At 37.8% G+C, this 27,112-nt stretch overlaps 1 protein-coding gene across 1 annotated transcript; it reads right to left on the reverse strand.

Moving 5' to 3' along the window:
* Positions 1-1,007: 1,007 nt before the first annotated feature.
* LOC764362 (ankyrin repeat domain-containing protein 50-like) lies at positions 1,008-4,325 on the reverse strand. Its single transcript, XM_030993864.1, has 5 exons — positions 3,986-4,325; positions 3,425-3,595; positions 3,029-3,199; positions 2,408-2,902; positions 1,008-1,618 (listed from the first exon to the last, which is right to left on the reverse strand). Exons 1-5 carry the CDS (start codon positions 4,323-4,325, stop codon positions 1,008-1,010), a joined length of 1,788 nt encoding a protein of 595 aa, XP_030849724.1.
* Between the last annotated feature and the right edge of the window lie 22,787 nt (positions 4,326-27,112).

Consider the following 27,112-nt stretch of genomic DNA (forward strand, 5'->3'; position numbering starts at 1 on the left):
ATCGCATTTTTCAGAAATAAGAAACTTTTTTTAAAAGCTCTAGAGAAAGAAATGTTCATATGCTCCATTTTTGTAATTTTCTATAAAAGACTCATTCATTGTTAAATGGCTATGCTAACTCATGTGGGAATGGCATGATTCCAATTTCATAATTGTAAGTAAGCTGTAGGAAATTACTACACATCATTTTTCGCTGGAGAAGTGTCGTACAATCCCAGAGACAGTGCGTTCTAGAGTATACCTTTTGGAGTGCTGGTGTTGCTTCAACTTTACTGTCCTTCCGACCGGAAAGTCTAAAGGCTTCGTGAAGACAGGTCTGTCCGTCGATGGACTGGATGTTGAGATCGGCGCCATGAGAAACTAATGTCTCGATAATGGAGGTGTGGCCATTTTGTGTGGCTAAATGAACTGCTGTGCAGCCTTTCCCAGCACATTGCCCAATAACCTGTGTAAAAAATAGCCTCCAGAATTCAGAATCTACAGACAAAACGGCTTTATATGTATAAAAAAGACGAAAATTTAGACTTGGTTGGGCATATAAGCAGTCTCTTTTCTGATTTTTCATATGTTAAATCACCAGATAGACTTACATATACACAGATTCTAACATTTAAGCAATTATTATAAAGTCAAACCTGACTATCAAGGTCACCAATGGGAGACCAAAAAAATGTGGTCACTGTAGACAGGTGGTCTTTCTTAACCATTTCTCAAACACACATTTCTTTCTTGAGGGAGGCAAAATACATGGTCCCGAAACAAAAGTCGCTTGTATAGAGAGGTGGCCACTAAAACGGGTTAATATGTACTTGTACAGTTAGGTTTTGAGAAGTCCTTTGAAATCATTTCAACCTTTATCATAACTTAGACATCTACATACCTTCACGAAAAAGTTTTAAAAAATATTATTGAGGTTAGAAGCTGGCTAATCCTTTCAATTTATATTGGTGAGGTTTTGCTACTTGCGAGAACGTTGATAAACAGTAGGATATGTTTTCATATGAAATCTATAGGAATACTAAATTAAATACCTTCTTCTCGTCTTCTGTTAAACCCTCAGTATCTGCACGACCATTTGTGAAAGAAGGGTGTTTCTGCCCTTCAGCACAACACGTATCTGGACTCATCCCATGCACTTGGTCTTGTTCTGCAGCGAGTTGCAACGCAGTTTTCCCAGGTTTACTCAGATTCACTTCAGCTCCGTGCTCCAATAGATACCGTGTGACATCTGTATGTCCATTTGTAGCAGACAAATGCAATGCAGATGATCCCTTCTTGGTAATCTTGCTAACATCTGCAAGTTGCTGAAGTAGATACTTCATGACATCGATGTGACCATTCTGAGCAGCAATGTGCAAGGGAGTCCAACCGTCATTTTCTGTCGCATCAATTTCGGCTCCGTGGTTGAGCAAGCATTTTGTGATATCGAGATGACCATTCTGCACTCCAACATGAAGGGCTGTAGAACCCTTTTCCTTGGTGGCTCCGTTGACCTTGGCTCCTCGCCTAAGCAAATGCTCGGTAACGTCACAATGGCCAACAAATGCAGCAACATGCAAAGGCGAGATATCATCAACGCCTCCTTTGGCTACTTCAGCTCCTTGTCCAAGTAGATAATCTACAATATCAAGATGACCAATTTGCGCAGCAAAGTGAAGAGCGGTCCAGCCAATATTGTTGCTTTCGTTTACATCAGCTCCTTGACTGATCAGATACCTAACAACTGCATGACAGTCACCTTCTATAGCATATTGTAATGATGTGCGACTAACTGTTCTGCCTCCTTGACTTGCAAGCCGATCTTGAAAGTCAAGATCAGACGATATACCTGGCCTATGCATAATAACCATTCCACCTTGAACTGTCTTTTCATCATCGCCATCTTGATATTTGCTTCTACCAAGATCACTTTCTGTAGCACCTCTAAAGACAGTGAGAGAGTCAATTAGTCTGCTAACTGATTGAACTACACGACTATGCACACATCGCAAACCATCATAGTGACCATACTGTCCATCAAATTGTAAAATGACAGAGTACCCCACGCTTCTCTTATTCAGTTCAGAGCCTTGGCTGAGCAGATACTTGGTAATGTCGATCCGACCATTACATAAAGCATAATGGAGAGCAGTGGTTCCAACTGCGCTGCCAATATCTGCCTCCACTCCATGACTGATTAGGGATTTGACGATATCTAAATGGCCCAAAATTGATGCAAAATGAAGGGAAGTCAATCCAAGGTCATCTCTTTTATTCATATCGGCCCCTTCACTGATCAGATATTCCAAGACATCCAAGTTCCCTTTCTCTGAGGCACTATGCAAGGCACACCTACCAAAGGCGTTGCAAGAATTCACATCAGCTCCTCGACTTAGCAAATATTTTATCATACTAAGGTGTCCCTTACTTGCTGCAATATGTAAGGCTGTCCAACCAAAAGAACCAGCTTTATCCAGCTCGGTTCCTTGACTGACTTGATCTTTAATGGCATCAAGATCGCCTCTCTCTGTAGCGGTATGAAACTCCGTCCAATGAATTATATTTGATGTGGCCAGCTCAGCTTGCTGACTAAGCAAGGCACTTGAAACACGAACGTGACCAGCAGCTGCGGCAAGGTATAAGGCTGACCATCCGTTGTCACTAGCCTTATTGACATCAGCACCTTGACTGATTAACTCTGTGACAACATCAAGATGTCCTTTACTAGCAGCTAAATGTAATGCAGTCCAACCATCAGAATTAGTCTGGTTAAAGTCAGCACATTGACTGATTAGTTCTTTGGTGACATCAAGATGACCTTTATGTGCAGCTTGTTGTAATGGGGTCCTACCCTCATTGCTGCTCCTATTGACTGCAGCTCCCTGACTAATCAGACATTTGGTGACATCAAGATGACCATAATCTGCAGCAAGATTTAATGGGGTAAAACCCTCATTATCATCTTTATTCACTTCAGCTCCTTGACTGATCAGAAATTTGGTAACATCAAGATGACCAGTAGATGCAGCTACTCGCAATGGGGTCCTACCATCATTATCATCTTTATTCACTTCAGCTCCTTGACTTATCAGAACTTTGGTGACATCAAGATGACCATTCTGTGCAGCTTGTTGTAATGGGGTCCTACCATCATTGCTGCTCCTATTGACTGCAGCTCCCTGACTAATCAGACATTCGGTGACATCAAGATGACCATAATCTGCAGCAAAATTTAATGATGTAAAACCCTCATTATCATCTCTATCCACTTCAGCTCCTTGACTGATCAGGTAGTTGGTAACATCAAGATGACCATAATATGCAGCTAGTAGTAATGGGGTCCTACCATCATTATCATATTTATCCACTTCAGCTCCTTGACTGATCAGGTAGTTGGTGACATCAAGATGACCATAAGATGCAGCTAGTCGTAATGGGGTCCTACCATCATTATCATCTTTATTCACTTCAGCTCCATGACTTATCAGAACTTTGGTGACATCAAGATGACCATTCTGTGCGGCTTGTTGTAATGGGGTCCTACCATCATTGCTGCTCCTATTGACTGCAGCTCCCTGACTAATCAGACATTTGGTGACCTCAAGATGACCATAATCTGCAGCAAGATTTAATGGGGTAAAACCCTCATTATCATCTTTATCCACTTCAGCTCCTTGACTGATCAGGTAGTTGGTGACATCAAGATGACCATAAGATGCAGCTAGTCGTAATGGGGTCCTACCATCATTATTATCTTTATTCACTTCAGCTCCTTGACTTATCAGAACTTTGGTGACATCAAGATGACCATTCTGTGCGGCTTGTTGTAATGGGGTCCTACCATCATTTCTGCTCCTATTGACTGCAGCTCCCTGACTAATCAGACATTTGGTGACCTCAAGATGACCATAATCTGCACCAATTTTTAATGAGGTAAAACCCTCATTATCATCTTTATTCAATTCAGCTCCTTGACTGATCAGAAATTTGGTAATATCAAGATGACCATTCCCTGCAGCTAAACGTAACGGGGTCAAACTAAGATTTCCGCCGTTATTCACCTCGGCTCCTTGACTGATCAGAAATTTGGTAATATCAAGATGACTAGTCCCTGCAGCTAGCTGTAATGCAGTAAAACCGTCATTATCAACTTCATTCACCTCGGCTCCTCTACCGATCAGTTCTTGGATGAGGTCAAGTTGTCCATTCTGCGCAGCACTGCTTAGTGCACTCTGCAAATCTTCAACACGGCCATCTTGTTCAGTTCCCTCCTTACTGTCTCTGTGAATCAGACTGTTGGCTTTGCCTTTACGACTGACCCCCCTTTTGAAAATCTTCTTCCACATTCCTAGTGAAAGCTAAGGGTCTCTCTCCTGGCTACAAGTTCATGAATTCATCAAAATCTTTAGGGCTGTTTAATTTTTTTCCTACATGCTGTATCTTCTCATTCTCGTGTCAAATCCTAGTGAAAGCTAAAATTTGACATCAGTGTATCACCAAAACACCTAGATAAAAGAAACGTGTTTAAATTTTCGCAAATTCGGTCAGTGGTGAGGTACAAATTTTATTGAATTATATTTTTTAATTGGATGGAAAGGGCATATCTTGAAGTGTCTCAGTCAAAAAAGGGTACGGCTTTGGCCAGGCACGATTGATCTAAGCCACTGAAAGATTTTTAGAACTTTAGAGGGCTCTATTTATATCATGCGTGATTATTGGAGCGTGAAATTTAGCTAGGTTATGTGCATTGATAAGATTAAATACTGTAGAAGTTTGAAACAAAACGGAATTGGTATGAAAGAGTGACGGCAGTTTATGGTTTTTAGGGGTCAATATTTATATAATTTAAAACGATTTTTGCCAGAGTCGATTTCGGATTTGAATTTTCAAGTCAATGGTCTTTGTCAGGCTGCCAATCATCTCTAAACATGTCACTTATTTTAGTCTTTTGGGAACAATCCAAGAGTCCGATCTTTCACTTTAATCATATGTGTGATGTTTTAGTCCACAACTATTTTCCAATTCTAATCTATATTTTGTTCTTGTTTTGTTTTGTTACGTATTCTATATTTTATAAAGCACTTTTAATTACCAGTTACAACGTAGACCACTCGACTATGACATCATTTCTACATTTCTTCCAAATGCCCATGTTGATTTAATCCTTCCCTACCTTGATAGTATTATCTGGCGGGTGATTTCATCCTTGGCATAGTGGACTGGTACGTTGCCTTGTATTGTTAGACAGGTGGTCTTTGTAGACAGGTAGTCACAAAAGCAGGTTTGACTGTAATTGTATTATGTAATACAGGGCTCTCTTGCAAAGCAGTTTTGATGTACTGAAGAGACCACCATGTATATATAAACTTTTGAACGAATAAAGATATATATATTTCTAACAACCAGTTTTTTCATCAATCAAAGGTCACATCTCACTCTCTTTTTTAGTCTATTCGGTTCGTTGGTCCCATTATATGGAATTCATTATCCCCCTTGATGCAATACTCAATTAGGAAATTCCTTTAAAATTAAGTACAAGCGCCATATAAGGTGAAATAACATTGATTTGTTGTAGCACATGTGTAATTTTTGGTACAGGGCTTCCGTATGACCCCCTAACCAATTTTAGGTTAAAAACTCCCGGCAATTGTTTATGTGAGGGGCGGGGGCGTCGTCCTACAGCCCCCAAATTAAAAATACTGTATAATAAACGTTGTGTTAATTGTAAAAACGCCATTAGCGTTTCCTTTTGACCTTATGAACGATGTAAGGGCTGGAGCTCCCGGCAAAACATTCACATAAGTATAAGGGGCAGGGGCGTTGTTCCGGAGCCCCCACATATACAATGCATAATCATAAATATGAAGCCCTTATACTCATCTTCATCAGAGCTCACAGAGAGAAAAACTTTACACTGTATGTGAAGGTCCTAGAAGAGCTCACCCCATTGTTCTTCGCCTTGGACCATGTGAACTATTCCAGGTGGATGCCTGTTCACATTTGAGATATGAAGTCCCTACCAGCCACTGTCAAGAAGGAGTTTGATGAACACTCACACTGGGTTCTTTCCAAAACATCAAACACGTTTTCTTCGATGCCTTTTGACCAGGCCCATGATCAAGAGAACAAGATTGTGGAAGGTGCAGGTGGCGCTATTGGACTCTTGGAAAACCCTGCTGCTCTTAGACGATGGATGTTTTCTGGACCAGAAATGGCTAGAATGCTGAAAGAGTTTGAAGATGAGTACTTCACAGGAGATGATATGGACAATCCTAAGAATTTCCAGCACCATGAGCAAGGTCTTTCATCGCAGAAGTCGTTCCAGAAACAAGTCAATGCCCTTTCTGCAACCATCAGGCAAATGGGTAATCCATTTTCGGATGAGTTTGATGGTCTGGTAACGCTTGACAGTCGCAAATGCACAGACACAGCCGTTGTTACCACAGTCCGCACACTGTAAGAGACTGGAAGGAAACAATACCAAAAGTTTGTCAAGACCGTGCTTGATGAGCGCACCCACTCAATCTACGATCCCATCAAGAAAAATTCACTGGCTCTCTTCAGAAAATCCCACGGCAAAAAAATTCAGAAGAAAGACAAGAAGATCAAAGTGCTTCAAAACAATGTAGCACTACTTGGCCAACTCTACATCGCTATGCAGAGCCGTGAAAGTAACTTAGATGAGTTCTTCGCACACGAGATACAGTCTTTCCCTCCTTCTCTGTCAGACTTCGGTAATCTTCATCTACCAGGTACAAAGTCTGACCTGCTGCATTGCCTTGAGCAGCCTGACCAACCAGAGCCACCATCAGCATATTGCTGTAAAGTCTTCGATGGAGCTATCATCGTCCACTGTCTGCCTGTTATCGGCACCAGTACATTTGATGGATACGCCAACGAAGTCTTCATTCCATACCTCGAGAAGCAACTGAAGACTGCCAAGAGATTAGATCTTGTGTGGGACAATTACATTCCAGACAGTTTGAAGGAGTCTACCCGTGAAAAGAGGGGAACTGGCGTCCTTAGGAAAGTGTCTGGCCAGACCAAGCTTTCAGGCAATTGGATGGATTTTCTTCGTGACCCAATCAATAAGAAAGAACTGTTTGCCTTTCTTACATCCAAAGTGAAATAGTTCCACAGGCCACATGGCAAAGAGATTTTTGTCACATCAGGAGAAACTGTGTCATCCGTCGGATCTAGCATCGGCATGGGAAACTGCAATCACGAAGAAGCCGACACAGGGATTGTGGTTCATATTCTGCATGCACTAGAGCAGGGAGCAAAGACTGTCCTTGTGCGAACAGTAGACACTGATGTTGTAGTCATCCTTGTCGGCAAATTCTATGATCTCCTCAAGACTCAACAGTTAACTGACATCTGGATCGCATTTGGTATGGGGAAGAAATACAGGTACCTCAACATCAATGCCATTTGTGAGAGTTTGGGAGAGTCAAAGTCACAAGCCCTACCTGTCTTACACTCATATTCGGGTTGCGACACGACATCAGCATTTCATGGCAAGGGAAAGAAGTCAGTCTGGCAGGCTTGGAAAGTGTACGATGATGCAACAGAGACATTTGCTTATCTAGCCAAGCATCCCTTTCAGAAGATGACCGTTGATTCTGAGCATTTCCAGGTCCTTGAAAGGCTGACCGTTGTCTTGTACGACAAATCGAGTCCATCAAACTCTATCAATGAGACAAGAAGAAGCCTCTTCTGCCACGAAAATCGATCGATGGAGAAACTGCCACCCACGCAGGACGCATTACTGCAGCATGTGAAACGGGTCGTTTTTCAAGCAGGAATCTGGACATCAAGCACGAGAGCTAATCAAGATATCCCATCTCCACAAGACTATGGATGGACCAAGGATTCAGGGTCTTGGTTACCAGTGTGGATGACAATATCGGATGTCCCTAAAGCATGTCAGGAACTGCACCCACAACAAAAAGTAAGTCACCCTTACTCAAATTGATGAGTCACTGGTTTGTCCGTACAGCGAAACACTTGAAGGATCATGTGAGTCACTATGACTCGATACAAATGAGTCTTATTTATCTAAGAGACTCATTTGTATCGAGTCATAGTGACTCACATGATCCTTCAAGTGTTTCGCTGTACGGACAAACCAGTGACTCATCAATTTGAGTAAGGGTGACTCACTTTTTGTTGTGGGTGCATCATGACATAGACCCCCCCCCCTACTCCCTAGGCCCATCACACACATACCATACCATGCCAGAGTCACTGTCCACATTTGCAATGGAAAATATATCCTAAAATATCACATTTTAGCGATGTAATCGGTGGTCCCGCTACCCGAATCTGAAAAATCTACTTTGTACGCACTAAATTAAGCCTTAACTTGAGATTTATTTGTCATCCATACTGTCACGAAACAATCTTGAATTAATTCGTTTTACATCAAATAACAAGGATCTAGGAGTTTCGTTGTATAAAACAATGATGCAAGATCATGCATGTTTTCATTCGACACGGCTTCGTGCGATACAGTAGAATCTATACACTATGAACATGACTGACAATGAGAGCGGACAAAATATACAGTTCCTCAGGTAGACAAAGGAACATCCCTTCACAGCTATTATGTAAAAAGGTGAATATGCATGTGACACCTGTTCTACACATTTTTACATAATAAGGGATGTTCCTTTGTCTACCTGAGGAACTGTATATTTTGTCCGCTCTCATTGTCAGTCATGTTCATAGTGATAGTTAAGTTACACACAGCCTCATCAACTCGAGTGCGGATATCGTAAAATGAACGCATGCATCATTTGTATAATAATCAGAAGATTCAGCCCACGAATCCAGTCATAAAAATCATCGTTTAAAACCATATGAATAATTATGCGTACCAATTTTTCACTAGCTGCAGTCAAAACTCTTCTGAATCCAAGATATAAGATGGCGACGTCGCGTCGTCGATCGGGAATTCAAATATGGCTCGAGAATGCGCATTTTGGATGACGTCACGAAAGCATGCGCGCGCATGCATACAGCCTCACTTTCAAGTTGACTCACTTTTTTCTTCTAAAATGCTCTTATGTCGATCTTGACTCATTTTTTACGACCATGTGAGTCAGTCGAAGCATTTTGCAAATGCGTCAGCTCATGATTGACACACTGGTGAAATATAAATGAGTCAATAGAGACTCATTGGTTGTTACTAATGAGTCAATAGAGACTCATTGGTTGTTACTAATGAGTCAATTTACACCTGACTCACGAAAATTATGCTTAAATGTGTCAAATGACTCATGGTCAAGTGTTCATGCAAAGGAAACTGTTCTACCTGCAAATGCGGCAAGGCAAATCTTGACTGTTCACCACTATGCAAGTGCAACTGTGCTAAATAGACTTGAGGTTCGATTACTGAAGGTACGTGTCAGTGATATGAAATCTCACAATATATGGGTGAGCCCTTTTCTCTACATTAAGTACATAAATGTAATGAGGGCACATGTGTGATTTACACTATGCCCTAACTTCTCAAAATCCAGCATGAATGATTTCAATGTATGTTCGCAGTGTGGCCATGTGTTATAGCCAAATGTACTGGTGCCCGTGCCCCCCCCCCCCCACTTACACATAATTTGTTCCTTCCACCACGAATGTTCTAAGTTAACTGTATTTCGACTGATACGCTTCAACTATACTCTTCTCTAACAGTTCAATTCAATTCAAAATTCAATTTCAATTCAATTCAATTCAATTCATTTTTTCGCTACTACGATTTTTTGACACACAGAACTATTCGGAAACCTATTTGGAAAACGCGTGTATAAAAATCAAGGATATTGATATTTTATTGGATTACGCTACATACTGCTATATCATAGCACCTTCAAGATATCTTTGCTATATATTCTGGAAAGTGAAAGACTGTTAATACTCTGGATTTTGGATTTGGATTCTGCTTGTCCGACCAAGTTATCGTGAACCTGTCCCATACGCTGCGATTGATGTAAGTACTCTTTCACGTGTGGCACGTGAGACGCGTACCGTGTGTGTGCCGTTGAGACTTGAGTCTTTGTTTGTTTATTCGCAACTTATACAGCTACCATCACTCATGATAAATAGAAGCGAGACCACCTTCACATCTACTAAGAGTGATCTTTAGAAAATGTGAAGCTTTGAACTGCAAGATGTCTGATGATAACTCTATCACCCTCCGATCATCTACTAATAAAGCAGACACCAAAACAGACAAAAAAGCGAAAACAAAAGGGCCGGCCGCGGCCGGGAGTAGCGTTGTTGAAGTAGTGAAAGAATTGTTTAAAGACAAGGAATTCCAGTTAATTTTAAGGAACAGCGTCACAACGATTGTTGGAGAATGTATTGAGAATATCCGAGATAGACTATCCACATCAATAAGCAAAAACGAGGAACGAATAGATAAAATAGATGGATCCTTGTTTGACATCCAAAACTAAATCGACAAGTCACAATCAAATAGGGTGCATATAGAAAAAGCCCTCGAACAAGCAACTGAAAAGATAATCAACCTTGAAAAGGAGATTAAAGAACACGAACAGTACAGCCGCCGTAACTCACTCAGAATCTACGGTGTTGATGAATCGTCAAGTGAATGCACGGATTATATAGTCATCGATATCGTCACCAAGACATTGGACTGCCCCCTGTCGCATGAAGACATCGATAGGTCCCACAGAGTTGGTAAGAGAAGGGACCAACACGACACCATAGGATCACACAACATCAAGGGCACATACAACAAAGGCAAAGGTGCCCACGACATCGAAGGCGCACACACCATCAAGGGCGCACAGGACAAGAAGGGTGCCAAACCAAGATCTATACTGGTCAAGTTCTGTTCTTACAGGAAAAGGAGTGAGATCATGCTCGTGAAAAAGAAATTGAAAGGTTCAGGAATTACAATCGCAGAAGATCTGGTTGGTGAAAAGTTCAAACTTTTAATGACAGCTAGAAAAAATCCAGTAGTGGAAAACGCCTGGTCCCAGGACGGAAGAATATTTGCAACCATTAAGACAAACGGTGCCAAACCCATGAAAAAACTCATAACCTCAACAAGTCAACTTGACAACTTAAACTTGGAGTAGGTGCTGTGAACACTTTGCTATTTAAGATGCCTCTTATAACTCCTTACATTTTTCTTTTTTTTAATGCAAGACAAACTGTTGTTTTTTCTAATATGATGTACTTAGATGTGGGATATTTGTTTAGATATTTCTCTCTCAAAATGCATGTAGGTTATTTAAGGATGGATTTTTATTGTAGGATAGTCTACTGTGACCGATATGTAAATGACCTGCACCCAGATGGGGGATGATTTTAAATGTAATTGTCAAGGAGATGCTGGTATATGTTGCACATGCTGTTTAAAATGTCATACAAGTAATTGTGAAATAGTTTTATTGGCAGGTAAAATTAATTCAAGTAATCCTGATTGGATATGTTGTTTCTGTCTACGTGAAATTTTCCCTTTTAATCACATTACTGATGGTGTTGAATTTAAAGAGAATGTGCTTCCTGTTAGTCACGAGTTTAACAAAGTTGAAATAATTTCACACATTGCCCAATCTTTAAATATAACCGAAGAAGATACCAACAATGAACGGGATCCAGATGTAAATTTTCCTCAACTATGTCAGGAATGTCAATATATACTTCCTAAAGATTTTACTCATAAGTATTATAAAGATGGTCGTCAAGATTTTAGCTTGCTTCACATCAACTGTCGAAGCTTAAATAAAAACTCATGTGATATTGAACAATTATTTAATTCTTTAAATTACCCTTTTTCTGTGGTTGGGTTAACTGAAACGTGGATATCAGACCATAGTCTACCTGTATTTAGTATTCAAGGTTATGAGTTTATACATTTAGACCGAAAAACATGTCGGGGAGGGGGATTAGGTTTTCTTGTCTCTAGTACTCTAACATATTTAGTACGAAATGATTTAAATGTTATAACATCTACTCAAGAGTGTTTTGCAATTGAAATCACAGTGTCTTGTGGAAAAAATATTGTAATATTGGTTATATATAGGCCACCAAGCTCAAGTGTAGTTGATTTTAATACCTATTTTGATGATATTTTACAATGTTTAACTAAAGAGAATAAGCATCTATATATAATGGGTGACTTCAATTTAGACCTCCTGAAGTCCTCTAGTAATACAAGGATTAATACTTTTTTGAACAACGTATATGCAAATGGTTTAACACCTATGATCAACAAACCAACCAGACTTACAAAAACTACTGCATCACTTATAGACAATATTTTTATTAATTCTTATACTTCAAATGTAAATGCTGGTATCATATACTCTGATGTATCAGACCACTTGCCAGTTTTTGTAGTACTAAATAATGCTCAAAGATGTTATGAGTACATGTATGATAAGGGAAAAAAAACAAGACAAATCAATGATAACACAAAGAAGTCATTTTTCTGCAAGTTATCTTTTGAAGAATGTACAGATGTTTATAGAAGTAAAGATCTCAATGTTGCCTATGATTTTTTTTCTCCAATTTTCAAAGGCATTATAATGAATCTTTCACTTTTGTTAGGAGTAATAAGAAAAATAAAAACAAAAAGTTATGGGTATCATTAAACTTGTTGACAAAAATAAGATTGAAGAACAAACTTTATAAAAGGTTTTGTTGTAATCCTACATATGAAAATGAAGAAAAATATAAGAAGATTAGAAACAAAGTGTCATCTGAATTGAGAAAGGCAAAAAAAATGTATTTTTATCAAAGGTTTAATGATTGTAGAACTGACCTCAAGAAAACATGGCGATTGATTAATAGTATATTTAAAAAACGAAAACCCATCTTACCACAATACTTTATACACGAAGGAAGAACACTAAATGATCCGCAATTGATATCCGGTGTTTTTAACGATTATTTTAACAATATTGGACCAAAACTAGCTTCTTCCATTGATGCAGCTACTTGTAAAGATTTAGATTTCTCCTCTTTTATAATACCTCCGATTAAGGAAAGTTTATTTCTGAAACCTATTAATGAAGACGAAATTTTGAAAATAATGTACTCATTTAAAAATGGAAAGTCGTGTGGATGGGATGATATTAGTCCAGATATTGTTAAGTATGTCAGATATGTTATTACAAAACCTTTAGCTTATGTTTTTAATCTCTCTCTTCAAATGGGAATAGTACCCTCACAACTAAAAGTATCCAAAATTATCCCAATCTTTAAAAAGGGGGATAAGCACACTATTGGTAATTATCGTCCTATATCACTTCTGACATGCTTCTCAAAAATCATGGAGAGATTAGTCTATGATCGTATATACAATTTTGTATCTAAACACCATATATTACATGATAATCAATTTGGATTTCGAACCCATTACTCTACTGACCATGCTTTAATATCTGTTCATGATATCATTGTTAATGCCTTGTATTCAAAACAGTTTATATTTGGTGTCTTTATGGACCTGAGTAAGGCGTTTGATACCATTGATTTTTCCATTCTCTTTAAGAAATTAGTTAATTATGGAATCAGAGGTATTGCATTGAATTGGATTAAGAGTTATTTTTCACAAAGGTACCAATTTACTGAATATAATGGATATAGTTCTACCAAATTACTGATTAAATCTGGAATTCCTCAAGGGTCAAATTTAGGCCCCCCTATTTTTCCTTTTATATATAAATGACATATGCAACTCCTCTCATTCCTTAAAATTTGTACAATTTGCTGATGACACTTCTTTGTTCTTAAGCCATAATAACTTATACTCACTGATAGACCAGTTTAATGAACACATGAAGAATGTATCTCTGTGGTTAAAGGTAAATAAACTATCGCTTAATTTAGACAAAACCAAATGTATTCTTTTTAGAACAGCTCAGTGCAACAAAAAAGAATTGAAAATCAAGTTCCACCATTATATATTGATCAAACAATTATTGAAAAAGTCTCAAATATTCAATTTTTAGGTATTCTCATAGATGAAACATTGTCTTGGAAATCCCATATTGCCATGATCTCTACAAAGATTAGTAAAACTACAGGATTATTGTCAAAGCTGAAGTATTATTTACCAGGAAATGTATTGTTTATGATTTATAATTCACTCATTCTCTCTTATTGGTCATATGGTAACATCGTGTGGGCAAATACAAGTCATTCTAAGTTGAAACCCTTATTTTTACTTCAGAAGCGTTGTCTACGATATTGTACAAACTCTCATTATTTGGCCCATTCTAAACCTTTATTTAGACAGTTAAATACCCTCAATATTTATAGCCTAAATAAATATCAAAATGCTGTGTTTGTATTCAAATGTATTAAAGGTAATGCACCATCATCTTTTGCCACTATGTTCCAAACTAACTCTAAAATTCATAAATATAATACTCGAAATAGTCTAAAGTTACACATTTGGAATATTGATAAACAGTACATGCAACAATCGGTAAGGTATACAGGGCCAATAGTATGGAATTCTCTTCCATCCCCTCACACTCAATATGTTTACTTAAACTCATTCAAGAAAAATCTTAAAATATATCTATTATCCCTATAATTTGTTTTAGTTTAACACCTATTTTAAAATAAAATATAATTTGTAAATTAATATAAGAGAGAAAGAAGGGGGAGGGGGAGGTGGTGGGGGGGGGGGGGGTGGGAGGGAGGGAGGGAGGGGGGGTAGAACAAATACATGCGCAATACTCATTATTATGTTATTATATCTGTGTAATTATTTTATTCATTTGGACGCCTGAATCAACAAGCTAACATAAGCTTCCTACAGGTGCTCCCTTTTCCTTTTACTCATTTTCACAGTTTGTTTAAATTAATTTAATTTAATGCTCATGATTTGTATATTTTAAACTGTCTGTACTTTATCACATGTATATATTTGTATGTTTTTTAACGGAAATAAAGTCTTTTGAATTGAATTGAACTGATAATTGTGGTAACCAGATTTAAAAAAAATTCAAACAAAACATATTTAACCATATTTTTTTAATTTGGGGGCTCTAGTACGACGCCCCCGCTCGAAAATCCCAAATATATGAATATCATGCCTGCGTTTCCTACTCTAATATCGTCCAGAAGGTCCTAATGAATGCATGTACCAAAAATTGCGTTTGTACAACACAGAATTCAAATTTATATTACCGTTTTTTAATTATTTGGGGGCTCCAATACAACGCCCCTGCCCCTAAATTACACCTTTAAGAATATTTAACTTGGGGGCTCCAACCCTAACATCGTTCAGTGGGTACTAAGGAAGCCCTCTACCAAATATGGCATATGCAAAACTACAAATCAATATTATGTTATGTTGTATATCATTTGGGGGCTCCAGGACGACGCCCCCACCTCCCACACCCTCATTTGAAATTTTTGTCGGAAATTCCTAACCTAATATTGTTCAGGAGGTCATGAGGAAGCCCTGTACCAAACATTACACATGTACTACCACAAATCAATGTTATTTTACCTTATATACTATTTGGGGCTCTTGTACGACGCCCCCGCCCCCACACCCTTATATGACATTTTTGCCGGGGGATCCTACCCTAATATCGTTAATTAGGTCCTAAGGAAGCCCTATACCAAAAATGGCGCTTTTATCCGGCAGGTAACGATAATTTCACTAAGCCACCTGACTATTACCATCAACATGACCATCAACAACAGCAACAGCAGATCTTCCCCTTAGGACAACTATCCCCTAGGACAACTACCCCCTAGGGCAACCACCCTGTAGGACGACTACCCTCCACCCGGGACAACTACCCCTGGACAACTACCCCCGAGACAACTACCCCCTAGGTAAACTAACCCCTAGGGCAACCACCCTCTAGGACGACTACCCCAGACAACTACCCCCTCCGACAACCATCCTCTAGGATACCTATCCCCTGGAAAACTATCCTAGGGGGTAGTTGTCTTGGGGTAGTTGTCCGGGGGTAGATGTCCGAGGTAGTTGTCCAAGGGGGTAGTTGTCCGGGTGGTAGTTGTCCGGGGGTAGTCGTCCTAGCAGGTGGTTGCCCTAGGGAGTAGTTGTCCTAGGGGATAGTTGTCCGCGGGGGTAGTTGTCCGGGGGTAGTCTTCCTAGAAGGTGGTTGCCCTAGGGGTTAGTTGTCCTAGGGGATAGTTGTCCTAGAGGGTAGTTGACTAGGATTGGTTATCCGGGGGTGGATTTCCAGGGGGTAGGTGTCCGGATACGGTTTATGATATATAATTAGGATAATGGTTTCTGTAATATATACATAGATTGTATGTAACTCTATTCCGACGAGCTTATATAGTGGCTATTGCTTGGATCAACTAAATTAAGAGGTAACGAGTCAAAAAATATATATTAATTGTACTCACTGTTTGCCTAGATCCTGCTAAATGCGAAATGAATCGTGGAATGAGGCGTCGAGTCCTTTCCTCAGAAATATTTATCCAAATTATAGCCAACTTTAAAGGACTCACACGTAAGCTTACACAGTTCAAATAAAAGTAACTGGCAACAAGTGACATGAGAGGTCTCTTCTATAACGTGTTATAAAGGTGTTTATAATGCCTCTTTCGCAAGATAAGAGGAGAGTTTGTCTCTGCGTCATGAATCCGGCGTGACAGACGCCAAAATATGTAGTGTGTCGAAGTAAATGATCTAGAAATCAAACTAATGCAGATTCCCTTTGCACAAATGTGCTTCGTTCCAACATATTTCCATGAAGAAGTGACAAATAATTCGTATGAAAATGAAAGACATGGGCTGCGTAAGTATGTATTTCACCGCCTGATGACGTGGCATTGAGTAGGTACATGATGCAAGTCAGTTGGATCGTGTGGTCCAAAAATGAAGCCAGAGGAAAATACCAATAACTAGAGCGAATAAACCAAACAAAAAAATACATATCTCTTGCTCAGTGAGTCGGTCCTGATGGACAATGTGACGCAAATAGCTTCATGTGATAAAGTGGCCTGGGCATTTCGCTCAACGAGTGGAAACCTTAGTCTTTTCCCAGACAGAGAAGAAACTACTTTAAATGACGATGGGGGGGGGGGGGAGGGGACTTCAATATATATCAATTGCCATTGCATCTGGGTATTTTTCTCGAAATTCAATCACTTAAATCTACTACACTAGCGAATCTCGACAACTCCAAATATTCTGTTACAAATGTAATCATGTTAGACATTTGTATTAAGCGCTATATAAAAATTAAGTAGTATTATTATTCGGGGGGGGGTGGGGGGTTAAGAAAATGCCAGCATTTGGTTTCCCAGTAACTATTTGATTATGTTTTGATTCTTTACAAAAGAGTTTCGTTTTATTATGATTTCTATACAAGTGTTTAATTATGAGTACCTAAATCTCAGAGAATTTATACTAAAATTAGGAACTTAAACCCAACGATAATGGCCCCCCAATATTTGAGAAAACATTCATGAAATTTAAATGGAGCAGAAACAAAAGTATCGAGGCGCAATGTAGGACTTATTTTGTCTCTTCTTTGTCATTTTTGTTTCTAGTCAAGGTGGCTGTGAAGGGGAACGCATTACTGGTGTGTGTGTGTGTGTGTGTGTGTGTTATGTTGGATTTGTGAGGTGGTGCTTTGTTTGGGGTTGGGTAGTAAGGGAGGGGGGGGTTATAATTTGTTTCATATGATAACTCATTTCATTCCACACACAACAATCGATCGGAATTTGTGAATTGTACACGTATTGAATTAATAGAATTATGTTATTATGATAAAAAAGAATAATATTTCGAAGAATTATTTGTATTGTTCTAATACTAATTAAAATTACAAAATAAAAATTACGGAAAAGCAAAAAGGAGAATGTATGGGTGGGTGCGTGTGTAGTCTATACGGGAAATTTGTTGTTCGCTGTTCCAAACGCACCAAGCAATCAATCAGCGATTATAGATGTCCTTTTGACATTCTTTTCAAGATGGAGATTCCTTCAAGACTCGTTAATATATTTTAGCCTGGCAATGATAATGTGGGTAATTACTTTCTTGACTTGTAGCGGGAGGGTGAATAGACTTTAAATAATGTGATTAAAGTAGATCATTGGAATCAACGTCATGGTCTGATTGAAAATATTGACGTGTAAGAGAAATTATTTTAATGTTCTTTAAAATTACTAATAATCATATCGAATATTTAGGAGCGCTAATACAATAAGTACCATATCGCTTACAAATACAAATATTTGAAAAGAGGACAAAAATGTACAGTACAGGAACTATATCACATAGATCATTGGGGGAAAAGGTAAGTTTTAAAGGGATCTTTTGAAGGTGGCAAGACAGATAATTTCCCTTATGGAAAGAGGGATGCTGTTCCAAGTCTTTGATGCAGCTACTGCAAAGCGTTTTTCAGTTGCTGAGAGTCTAAATTTTAGAATGTTAAGTTTACATGTGTCGGTTGAAGATTACGAGTTGGTGTATAAATTAGGAGGGTGTCATTAAGATATTCAGGTGCCAAATGATTGAGTATTTTAAAAACATACATACAAAATTTAAACAGAACACGTTGGTGGTGAGGTAGCCAGTGAAGCTCCTTAAGTTAAGAGTCCTTAAGATCAATTAGTTGATGCTGTGCATAAGGAGGGTGTAGATTTACTCCACACAGGTTGTGAAATCGATCTTATAGGGTATAAAATTCAACCCCACGGGTGTAAATTTGAACCCATTTTTCATGAAAATGGAACCAAAAGGTGTTAATAAGCACCATTGGGTGCGAATTTCACTCCTTAAAGGGATTGAAATCACAAACCTTGGGGTGCGATTTTACACCTTTTTGTGGGGTGTAAATTTACGCCCCAATGTAGGGAGTAAATCTACTCCCTGAGGGGTGTCACTTTAATATGCGACATGCATTTACTCCCTATAGGGAGTACATTCAAACCTCTTTTTCTCTGTGTGTAGGGGGTAGTTGACTGGGGGGGGGGGGTGGTTATCTGGGGTGTGGATGTCCAGGGGTTAGGTGTCCGGATACGGTTCATGATATATAATTAGGATAAGGGTTTCTGTAATAAATACATAGATTGTATGTAACTCTATTCCTACGAGCTTATATAGTGGCTATTGCTTGGATCAACCAAATTCAGAGGTAACGAGCCAAAAATTTATATTAATTGTACTCACTGTTTGCCTAGATCCTGCTAAATGCGAAATGAACCGTGGAATGAGGCGTCGAGTCCTTCCCTCAGAAATATCTATCCAATTATAGCCGACTTAAAAGGACTCACACGTAAGCTTACACAGTTCAAATAAAAGTAACTGGCAACAAGTGACATGAGAGGTCTCTTCTATAACGTGTTATATAGGTGCTTATAATGTCTCTTTCGCAAGATAAGAGGAGAGTTTGTCTCTGGGTCATGAATCCGTGTGTGAAAGATGTCAAATTATGTAGTTTGTCGAAGAAAATGATCTAAAAATCAATCTAATGCCGATTCCCTTTTTCACGTTCCATTAGATTTCCATGTAGAAGTGACGGATAACCCAAAAGAAATGAAAGACATATATGCTGCATGAGTCTGTAATTCAACGTCTAAAGAAATGGAATTTGGCAGGTACCTGATGCAAGTCAGTTGAATCATGTGGTTCAAAACGAAACCAGAGGAAAATACATCTAACTAGAGCTAATCGACCAAACAAAAAAGATACATATCTCTTGCTCAGTGAGTCGGTCCTGATGGGCATTGTGACGCAAGTAATGTCACGTGACGAAGTGGCCTGGGCATTCTGCTCAACAAGTGGAAACCTTAGTCTGTTACCAGACAGAGAAGAAACTACTTTAAATGACGATGGGGAGGGGGGGGGAGAAGGGACTTCAATATACATCAACTGCCAATGCATCTGAGTACTTTCCCCCACATTGCTATCACTTAAATCTATTACACTTGCGAATAATGTAAACATGCTATTTATATGTAAAGGGGGGGGGGAGGGGGTTAAGGGTAAGCCAGGCTTTTAACCCGATAAATATTTAATTATGTTTTCAATTTTTATGTCCGCGTTTCGTTTTATCATGATTTTAATACATTTATTAGTATCTAAATCTAAGGAAATTTATACTACAGTTTGGAACTTAGAGATAACATTGAGTTCTGGTCATGCGATTGCATTGTGAAAGAAACGTTGAGGAATCGATTAGAAAATGTTGATCAAGTAGCATATACGTTTAGGTGTGTACTGCTAGGTTCTGGAGTCATCACAAATTTGGCCCAGATTTAGTAAAGTAACAAGCACTGTACAAGGAAAGATGTATATGGGACTACAGACACTGTGGAATAAAAATGTGGCGTCATTTTTAAGCTTATACTTGTCATATTTAGAATAGAAGAGCCATGCTTTTTCAGGGAGTATTTTTTTCTCTGATTTCTTCCATACTTCCATTATCAAAATGATAAAGCTCACAAGTTTTGTTTTACCTTTCCCCAGAACTCAGCCTTTTCTTTCAACTCAACGATAATTGCCCGACAATGTTTGTGAAAACATTCATGAAATTCAAATGAAGCCATGAAATAGTTATTTCATTATTACATTATGTAGAAAAGAGGTTCTCTATTTAAAGTTGAAGACAAAATCATCCCCCGACATTTGACGATTCTACAAGTTACTTAAAGTAACCTTGCTCGCAGCCTAACGAATTTTCTTCTCTATATTAAAAACATTGTTACGGAACCAGTTCTGTGTGTAGTATGTTTTTGTTCTTCTTCTTAGTTTATATTATGTATCCTGTATGGGTTTACTCATAGACCCTGGAATTTTTAATACAGAGAGAGAGAGAGAGAGAGAAAAGACAGACTTTGCCTGGAAACCACACAAATCTAATTCTGATCTCCATTAGTCATATCATGATATACGGACTGGCATACTCTTATTATCATGTCAAGTATCGTAGTTGAATAGGATGTTTCATACGCTGACTGGGCTTGTTTCAAAGGTGACAGGAGAAAGAAAACGCACAAGCTCAAAAACATGTTTGCCGAATAGATTATTTAGAGCAAAATTACAATGAAAAACTATTTTTGAAATGTAAGCATGTCCAAATTTGGGTATTATACTTCGTTCTGCTTTGGTACAACCATACCTTGCTAAAAGGAGATACGAGAAAACTCAGACAGACATATATTAGCTGAAGTGTAAAAAAATAGAAACCAGATATTGGCTTCGGTTTATGACACTTTACCTGATATTCAAGTCCACCATTCTTAAAGGTAAAGACTAGTTTTGGAAACGCCCCCCTTTCAAAAATAAAATGTAAGCTTTTATTACCAATCATGTGAAAGAGTATGTTTTGACTAATACGTAATGATATAAATTTGGCCGAGAAACCGCCTACAAATTGATATATTTGGTAAAATATTATATCTATTTGGACCTGATAGGTATAACGCGCGTGTCGCGCACGTGTCGCGTAGTCTCATATACATTTGTATGTGTACAGTGCTTGTAACTTTACCAAGACTGGGTCAAATTTATTATCATTTTGATGATTCCAGAACCTTGCAGTACACACCAATACTTGATACTAGATGATCCACCTTTTCTGATCGATTCCGCAGCGTTTCTTTCACAATGCAATCACATGACCATAACTGGACTATATCTTTAACGAGATTTCACATTTATATATGTATCATAATATCATTCAGGAAATAAGTAAAAACACTTAAATCTAAATAAGAACTTCATTCATACTTATAGCTAAGGTATGCTATGCTTGAGTCCAAGAGGGCATTTAACCGTTAAGCTGGTGTTAAATAGATTGAGAATTTTGTAGAAACGTTTTTTTTCTTTCTCGCAGCGTTCTAAATTAGTAAAAGGAATAACAGAACTAGACAAAGTATATATGCATACATATCAGGTATATGGTGAAAAACACAGGTTTGTATTTCAATAATTCACTTGTTTACACTTCAAATGGTCTCATTAAATTCCTCCGTCCCCCAAACAAAAATATTACAGATATGTGTACTTATTGATCAATTTTTTATGAAATTCATTCAGGCTCTACGAACTCTGAAATAAGATACCAACGACATTCAAGCTTTGTAAAATACACCCTAACGTATAGAACAATGTTGCACTACTAAGCCGATGATGTTACGAATCCGGAATAGGTTGGTGTAGCAAACTAGAAAATTTGTTTATTTTGAGACATCAAATTATAAAAAATTCACTAGATATTTCTTAATATTACAAGAAGATTTGGCTTCGAGATGCCCTGCGTTTGGCAACCCAGGCTTACAAAATTTCAAGAGAAAGAAAAGGACGGAAAAGGCACGAAAAGCGTTCTTAAAAATGACGCCCTAGCCATACGGGTTAAAATTATGCTGAAACCCAGTAGCAGACAAGCCAAGACAAGATTATTTTTACTTTTTTTATATATATACTTTTGACGGTATTATGGGGGGTAAAGCATGGCATCCATGCTAAAATGATCTAGAAATCAATCTAATGCAGATTCCCCTTTCACTAATGTGTTTCATTCCATCAGATTTTTATTTATTTCTACCTTCATATAAAAACAATTATAGATCATTACAATATTATACATTTAACAAAACAAAAAAGCAACCATTCATGTGAACCGTATCAAAAGACTAAATTGTAAAATAAGTTCCCTATGTAGAAGTGACAGATAACCCTCATGAAATAAAAGACATATATATATATAATTTTATTTTAATTTCGACTTAAAAGAGTTTAAACTGGGGGCATTTTTCATGCTAACATCAAGAATGGCCCAAAGCTTCGGGCCTGCGTAAATAAACATGGATTTAGCAAGTATAGTTCGTCAGATTGGCGCGTGGGGTATTTGTGTATATTTTTATTTTAATGAAAATTGAATTCGTAGCGTTTGATTATTTAACTGGTACATAAACTGACCGAGGCTATAACGATATAACTCATTTATCTTCAACCTATTTTTCTATAAACAAAACATCAGTTTGGAAGTGTTACAGAAAACACGCGAAGCTTTTTTTTTTAGAAGTATTATTCTATGAAGATAAGAAATGTGTGTATTACCCCATAAAATAATGCCATAATTTAAGTAGGGCAAAATTAATGTCGAGTAAATCATTAGCAGGGAGGAGGTTGGCAAAAAAAAACGTAACCTTATTTACAATCCCTATATTGCGAGAAATTGTGCGGCAAATGCTATAAATATGAACTTTCCATGAGAGTTTATCGTCGATTATCATATATATCTTATATACAATATACTCACTATTTGCCTAGATCCTGCTAAATGCGAAACTTCAAGTCCTCTCCTCAGAAATATCTATTTAATTATAACCGAGCTGAAAGGATTCACAATAATCTTACACAGTTCAAATAAATGTAACTAGCAACAAGTGACATGAGAGGCCTCTTCTAGAACGTGTTATGAAGACGTTAACAATGTCCCTTTCGCAATATAAGAGGAGAGTTTGCCTCTGGGTCATGAATCCGGTGTGACAGATGCCAAATCATGCAGTGTGTCGAAGAGAATGATCTAGAAATCAATTTAATGCAGATTCCCTTTGCACAAAATGTGCTTCGTTCCAACATATTTCCATGAAGAAGTGACAAATAATCCGTATGAAAATGAAAGACATGGGCTGCGTGAGTATGTATTTCACCGCCTGATGACGTGGCATTGAGTAGGTACCTGATGCAAGTCGGTTGGATCGTGTGGTCCAAAAATGAAGCCAGAGGTAAATACATATAACTAGAGCTGATCAACCAAACAAAAGAGATACATATCTCTTGCTCAGTGAGTCGGTCCTGCTAGGCATTGTGACGCAAGTAATATCACGTGACAAAGTGGCCTGGGCATTCTGCTCAACAAGTGGAAACCTTAGTCTGTTACCAGACAGAAAATAAACTACTTTAAATGACGATTGGGGGCAGGCCTCACAATGCAATCTCTTAAATCTACTACACTAGCGAATAATGTAAACATGATATTTATTTGTTGGATGGGGGGTAAGGGTAAGCCAGGCTTTTGTTACCGGGTAAATATTTAATTATGTTTTCAATCTGATATTCGCGTTTCGTTTCGTCATGATTTTGATACATTTATTAGTATCTAAACCTAAGGAAATTTATACTACAGTTAGAAAGTTAAAGGTTACATTGAGTTCTGGTCATGCGATTGCATTGTGAAAGAAACGGTGAGTAACCGATCAGAAAAGGTTGATTAAGTAGCATATACGTTTAGGTGTGTAGTGCAAGGTTCTGGAGTCATCACAATGATAACAAATTTGGCCCAGCTTTAGTAAAGTAACAAGCACTGTACAAGGAAAGAAGTATATGGGACTACAGAAACATGTGGAATAAAAATTGGGCGTCAATTTTAGGCTGATACTTGACATATTTAGAATAGAAGAGCCATCTTTTTCAGGGAGTATTTTTTCTCTGATTTCTTCCATACTTGCATATGATTATCAAAATGATAAAGCTCACAAGTTTTGTTTTACATTTCCCCAGAACTCAGCCTTTTCTTTAAACTTAACGATAATTGCCCGACAATGTTTGTGAAAACATTCATGAAATTCAAATGAAGCCATGAAATAATTATGTCATTATTATATCATGTAGAAAAGAGGCTTTCTATGTAAAGTTGAAGACAAAATCATCCCCCGACATTTGACGATTCTACAAGTAACCTTGCTCGCATCCTAACGAATTTTCATCTCTATATTAAAACAATTGTTATGGAACCGATTGTGTGTGAAGTATGTTTTGGTTCTTCCTCTGAGTTTACTTTTGGACCCTGGATTTGTTAATAGAGAGAGAGAGAAAGAGAGAGAGAGACAAAAGAGTGACCTTGCCTAGAAACCACACAAATCTATGTCTGATCCCATTATTCATATCGTGGTATACGGGCTGGCATACTCTTATTATCATGTCAAGTATCGTAGTTGAATAAGATATTTCATACGACTGGGCTTGTATCAAAGGTGACAGAAGAAAGAAAAAGCACTTTTGAAAGGAATGTTCTGAAAAGAAACGTACCTTGATTTATATCATTCGTAATGAAGCTCACGCTGGTAGGTGGTACTTTGAAAAAAAAGTTTATGAACACTGGTTGCAACCGGAGGAGCGTGGGTGGTTAAAAGCTTAAAAACATGTTTACCGAATGGATTCTTTAGAGCAAAAATTACAAAGGAAAACTATATTTGAAATGTAAGCATGTCCAAATTTGGATATTACACTTCGTTCTACTTTGATACAAACATCCCTCGCTAAAATTAGAAACGACAAAAATCAGACAGACATATATATTAGCTGAAGTGTAAAAAATAATAACCAGATTTTGGCTTCGGTTTATGACACTTTACCTGATTTTTAAGTCCACCATTCTTAACGAGATTTCACATTTATATATGTATCATAATGTAATTCAGTAAATAAGTAAAAACCCTTCAATCTTAATCAGAGCTTTATTCATACATATAGCTAAGGTATGATATACTTGAGCCCAAGAGGGCATTTGACCGTTAAGCTGGTGTTGAATAGATTGAGAATTTTACAGAAACGTTGTTTTTTTCTTTCTCGCAGCGTTCTAAATACAAAAGGAATAACAGAACTAAACAAAGTATATATTTGCATGCATATCAGGTATATGGTAAAAAAACAGACAGGTTTGTATTACAATAATTCACTTGCTGGCACTTCAAATGATCACATTAAATTCCTCCGTCCCCCAAACAAAAATATTACAGATATGAGTACTTATTGATCAATTTTCATGAAATTAATTCAGGCTCTACAAACTCTAAAATAAGATACCAACGACATTCAAGCTTTGTAAAATATATCATAACGTATAGGCCGATGCTGTACTGCTTAGCCGATGATGTTACGAATCCGGTATAGGTTGGTGTAGAAAACTAGAAAATTTGTTTGTTTTGAAACATCAAATTATAACAAATCTGCTAGCTATTGCTTAATATTACAAGTAGATTTGGTTTCGAGATGCCCTGCGTTTGGCAACCCAGGCTTACAAAATTTCAAGAGAAAGAAACGGACGGAAAAGGCACGAAAAGCGTTCTTTAAAATGACGCCCTAGACATACTGGTTATAATTGGGCTGAAACCCAGTAGTAGACAAGCCAAGATACGATTGTTCTGTTTTTACTTTCGACGGCATTATGGGGGTAAAGCATGGCATCCATGCTAAAATGATCTAGAAACCAATCTAATGCAGATTCACCTTCACACTAATGTGCTTCGTTCCATCAAATTTCCATGTTCATATGTTCATTTATTTTCATCTTCATATAAAAACAATAGATCATTACAATATTATACATTAAACAAAAACAAAAAAGCAATCACTCATGTGAATTGTATCAAAGAGACCAATTTTACCAGTCGAAAATGAGAGAAGGGGAACTAAAATAAGGACAAAAGGCCTTGTAAAATGGGTTCCCTATATGCAGAAGACACGGATAACTCGTATGAAATGAAAGACGTATAGGCTGCATAAGTCTGTAATTCAACGTCTGGTGACGCGGTATTTGACAGGTACATGTGCAAGTCAGTTGGATCATGTGGTTCTTAAATGAACCCAGAGGAAAATACATCTAACTAGAGCAAAAAAACAACAAAATAATACATATCTCTTGCTCAGTGAGTCGGTACTGATGGGCATTATGACGCAAATAGTATCAAGGGATAAAGTGGCCTGGGCATTCTGCTCAACAAGTGGAAACCTTAGTCTGTTACGATGTTAAGATAATTCATAATCATACGACTGGGCTTGTATCAAAGGTGCCAGAAGAAAGAAAAAGCACATTTGAAAGGAACGTTCTGAAAAGAAACGTACCTTGATTTACATCATTTGTAATGATGTTTACGCTGGTAGGTGGTACTTTAAAAAAAAGGTTTACAACACTGGTTGTAACTGAGGAGCGTGTGTGGTTAGAAGCTCAAAAACATGTTTACCGAATGGATTCTTCAGAGCAAAATTACAATGGAAAACTATATTTGAAATGTAAGCATGTCCAACTTTGGGTATTACACCTCGTTCTGCTTTGATACAAACATTGATTTTTATGAAATTAATTATTTTAAATAAAATCTCTAATAAAAAAAAAATGAAAAAGGGGGAAAAGTG

This window comes from Strongylocentrotus purpuratus, unplaced genomic scaffold (assembly GCF_000002235.5).
Source record: "Strongylocentrotus purpuratus isolate Spur 01 unplaced genomic scaffold, Spur_5.0 spur5_contig_850, whole genome shotgun sequence".
NCBI classification, from domain to species: domain Eukaryota; kingdom Metazoa; phylum Echinodermata; class Echinoidea; order Camarodonta; family Strongylocentrotidae; genus Strongylocentrotus; species Strongylocentrotus purpuratus.

Coding starts and splice junctions, on each gene's coding strand:
- LOC764362 (XM_030993864.1), bottom strand. CDS start 4,325: ATGTGGAAGAAGATTTTCAAAAGGGGGGTCAGTCGTAAAGGCAAAGCC. Junction 2,903..3,028: donor GAATAAAGATGATAATGATG/GTAGGACCCCAT, acceptor ATCTTGCTGCAG/ATTATGGTCATCTTGATGTC. Junction 1,619..2,407: donor AGCCTTACATATTGCAGCAA/GTAAGGGACACC, acceptor TTGATATTGTAG/ATTATCTACTTGGACAAGGA.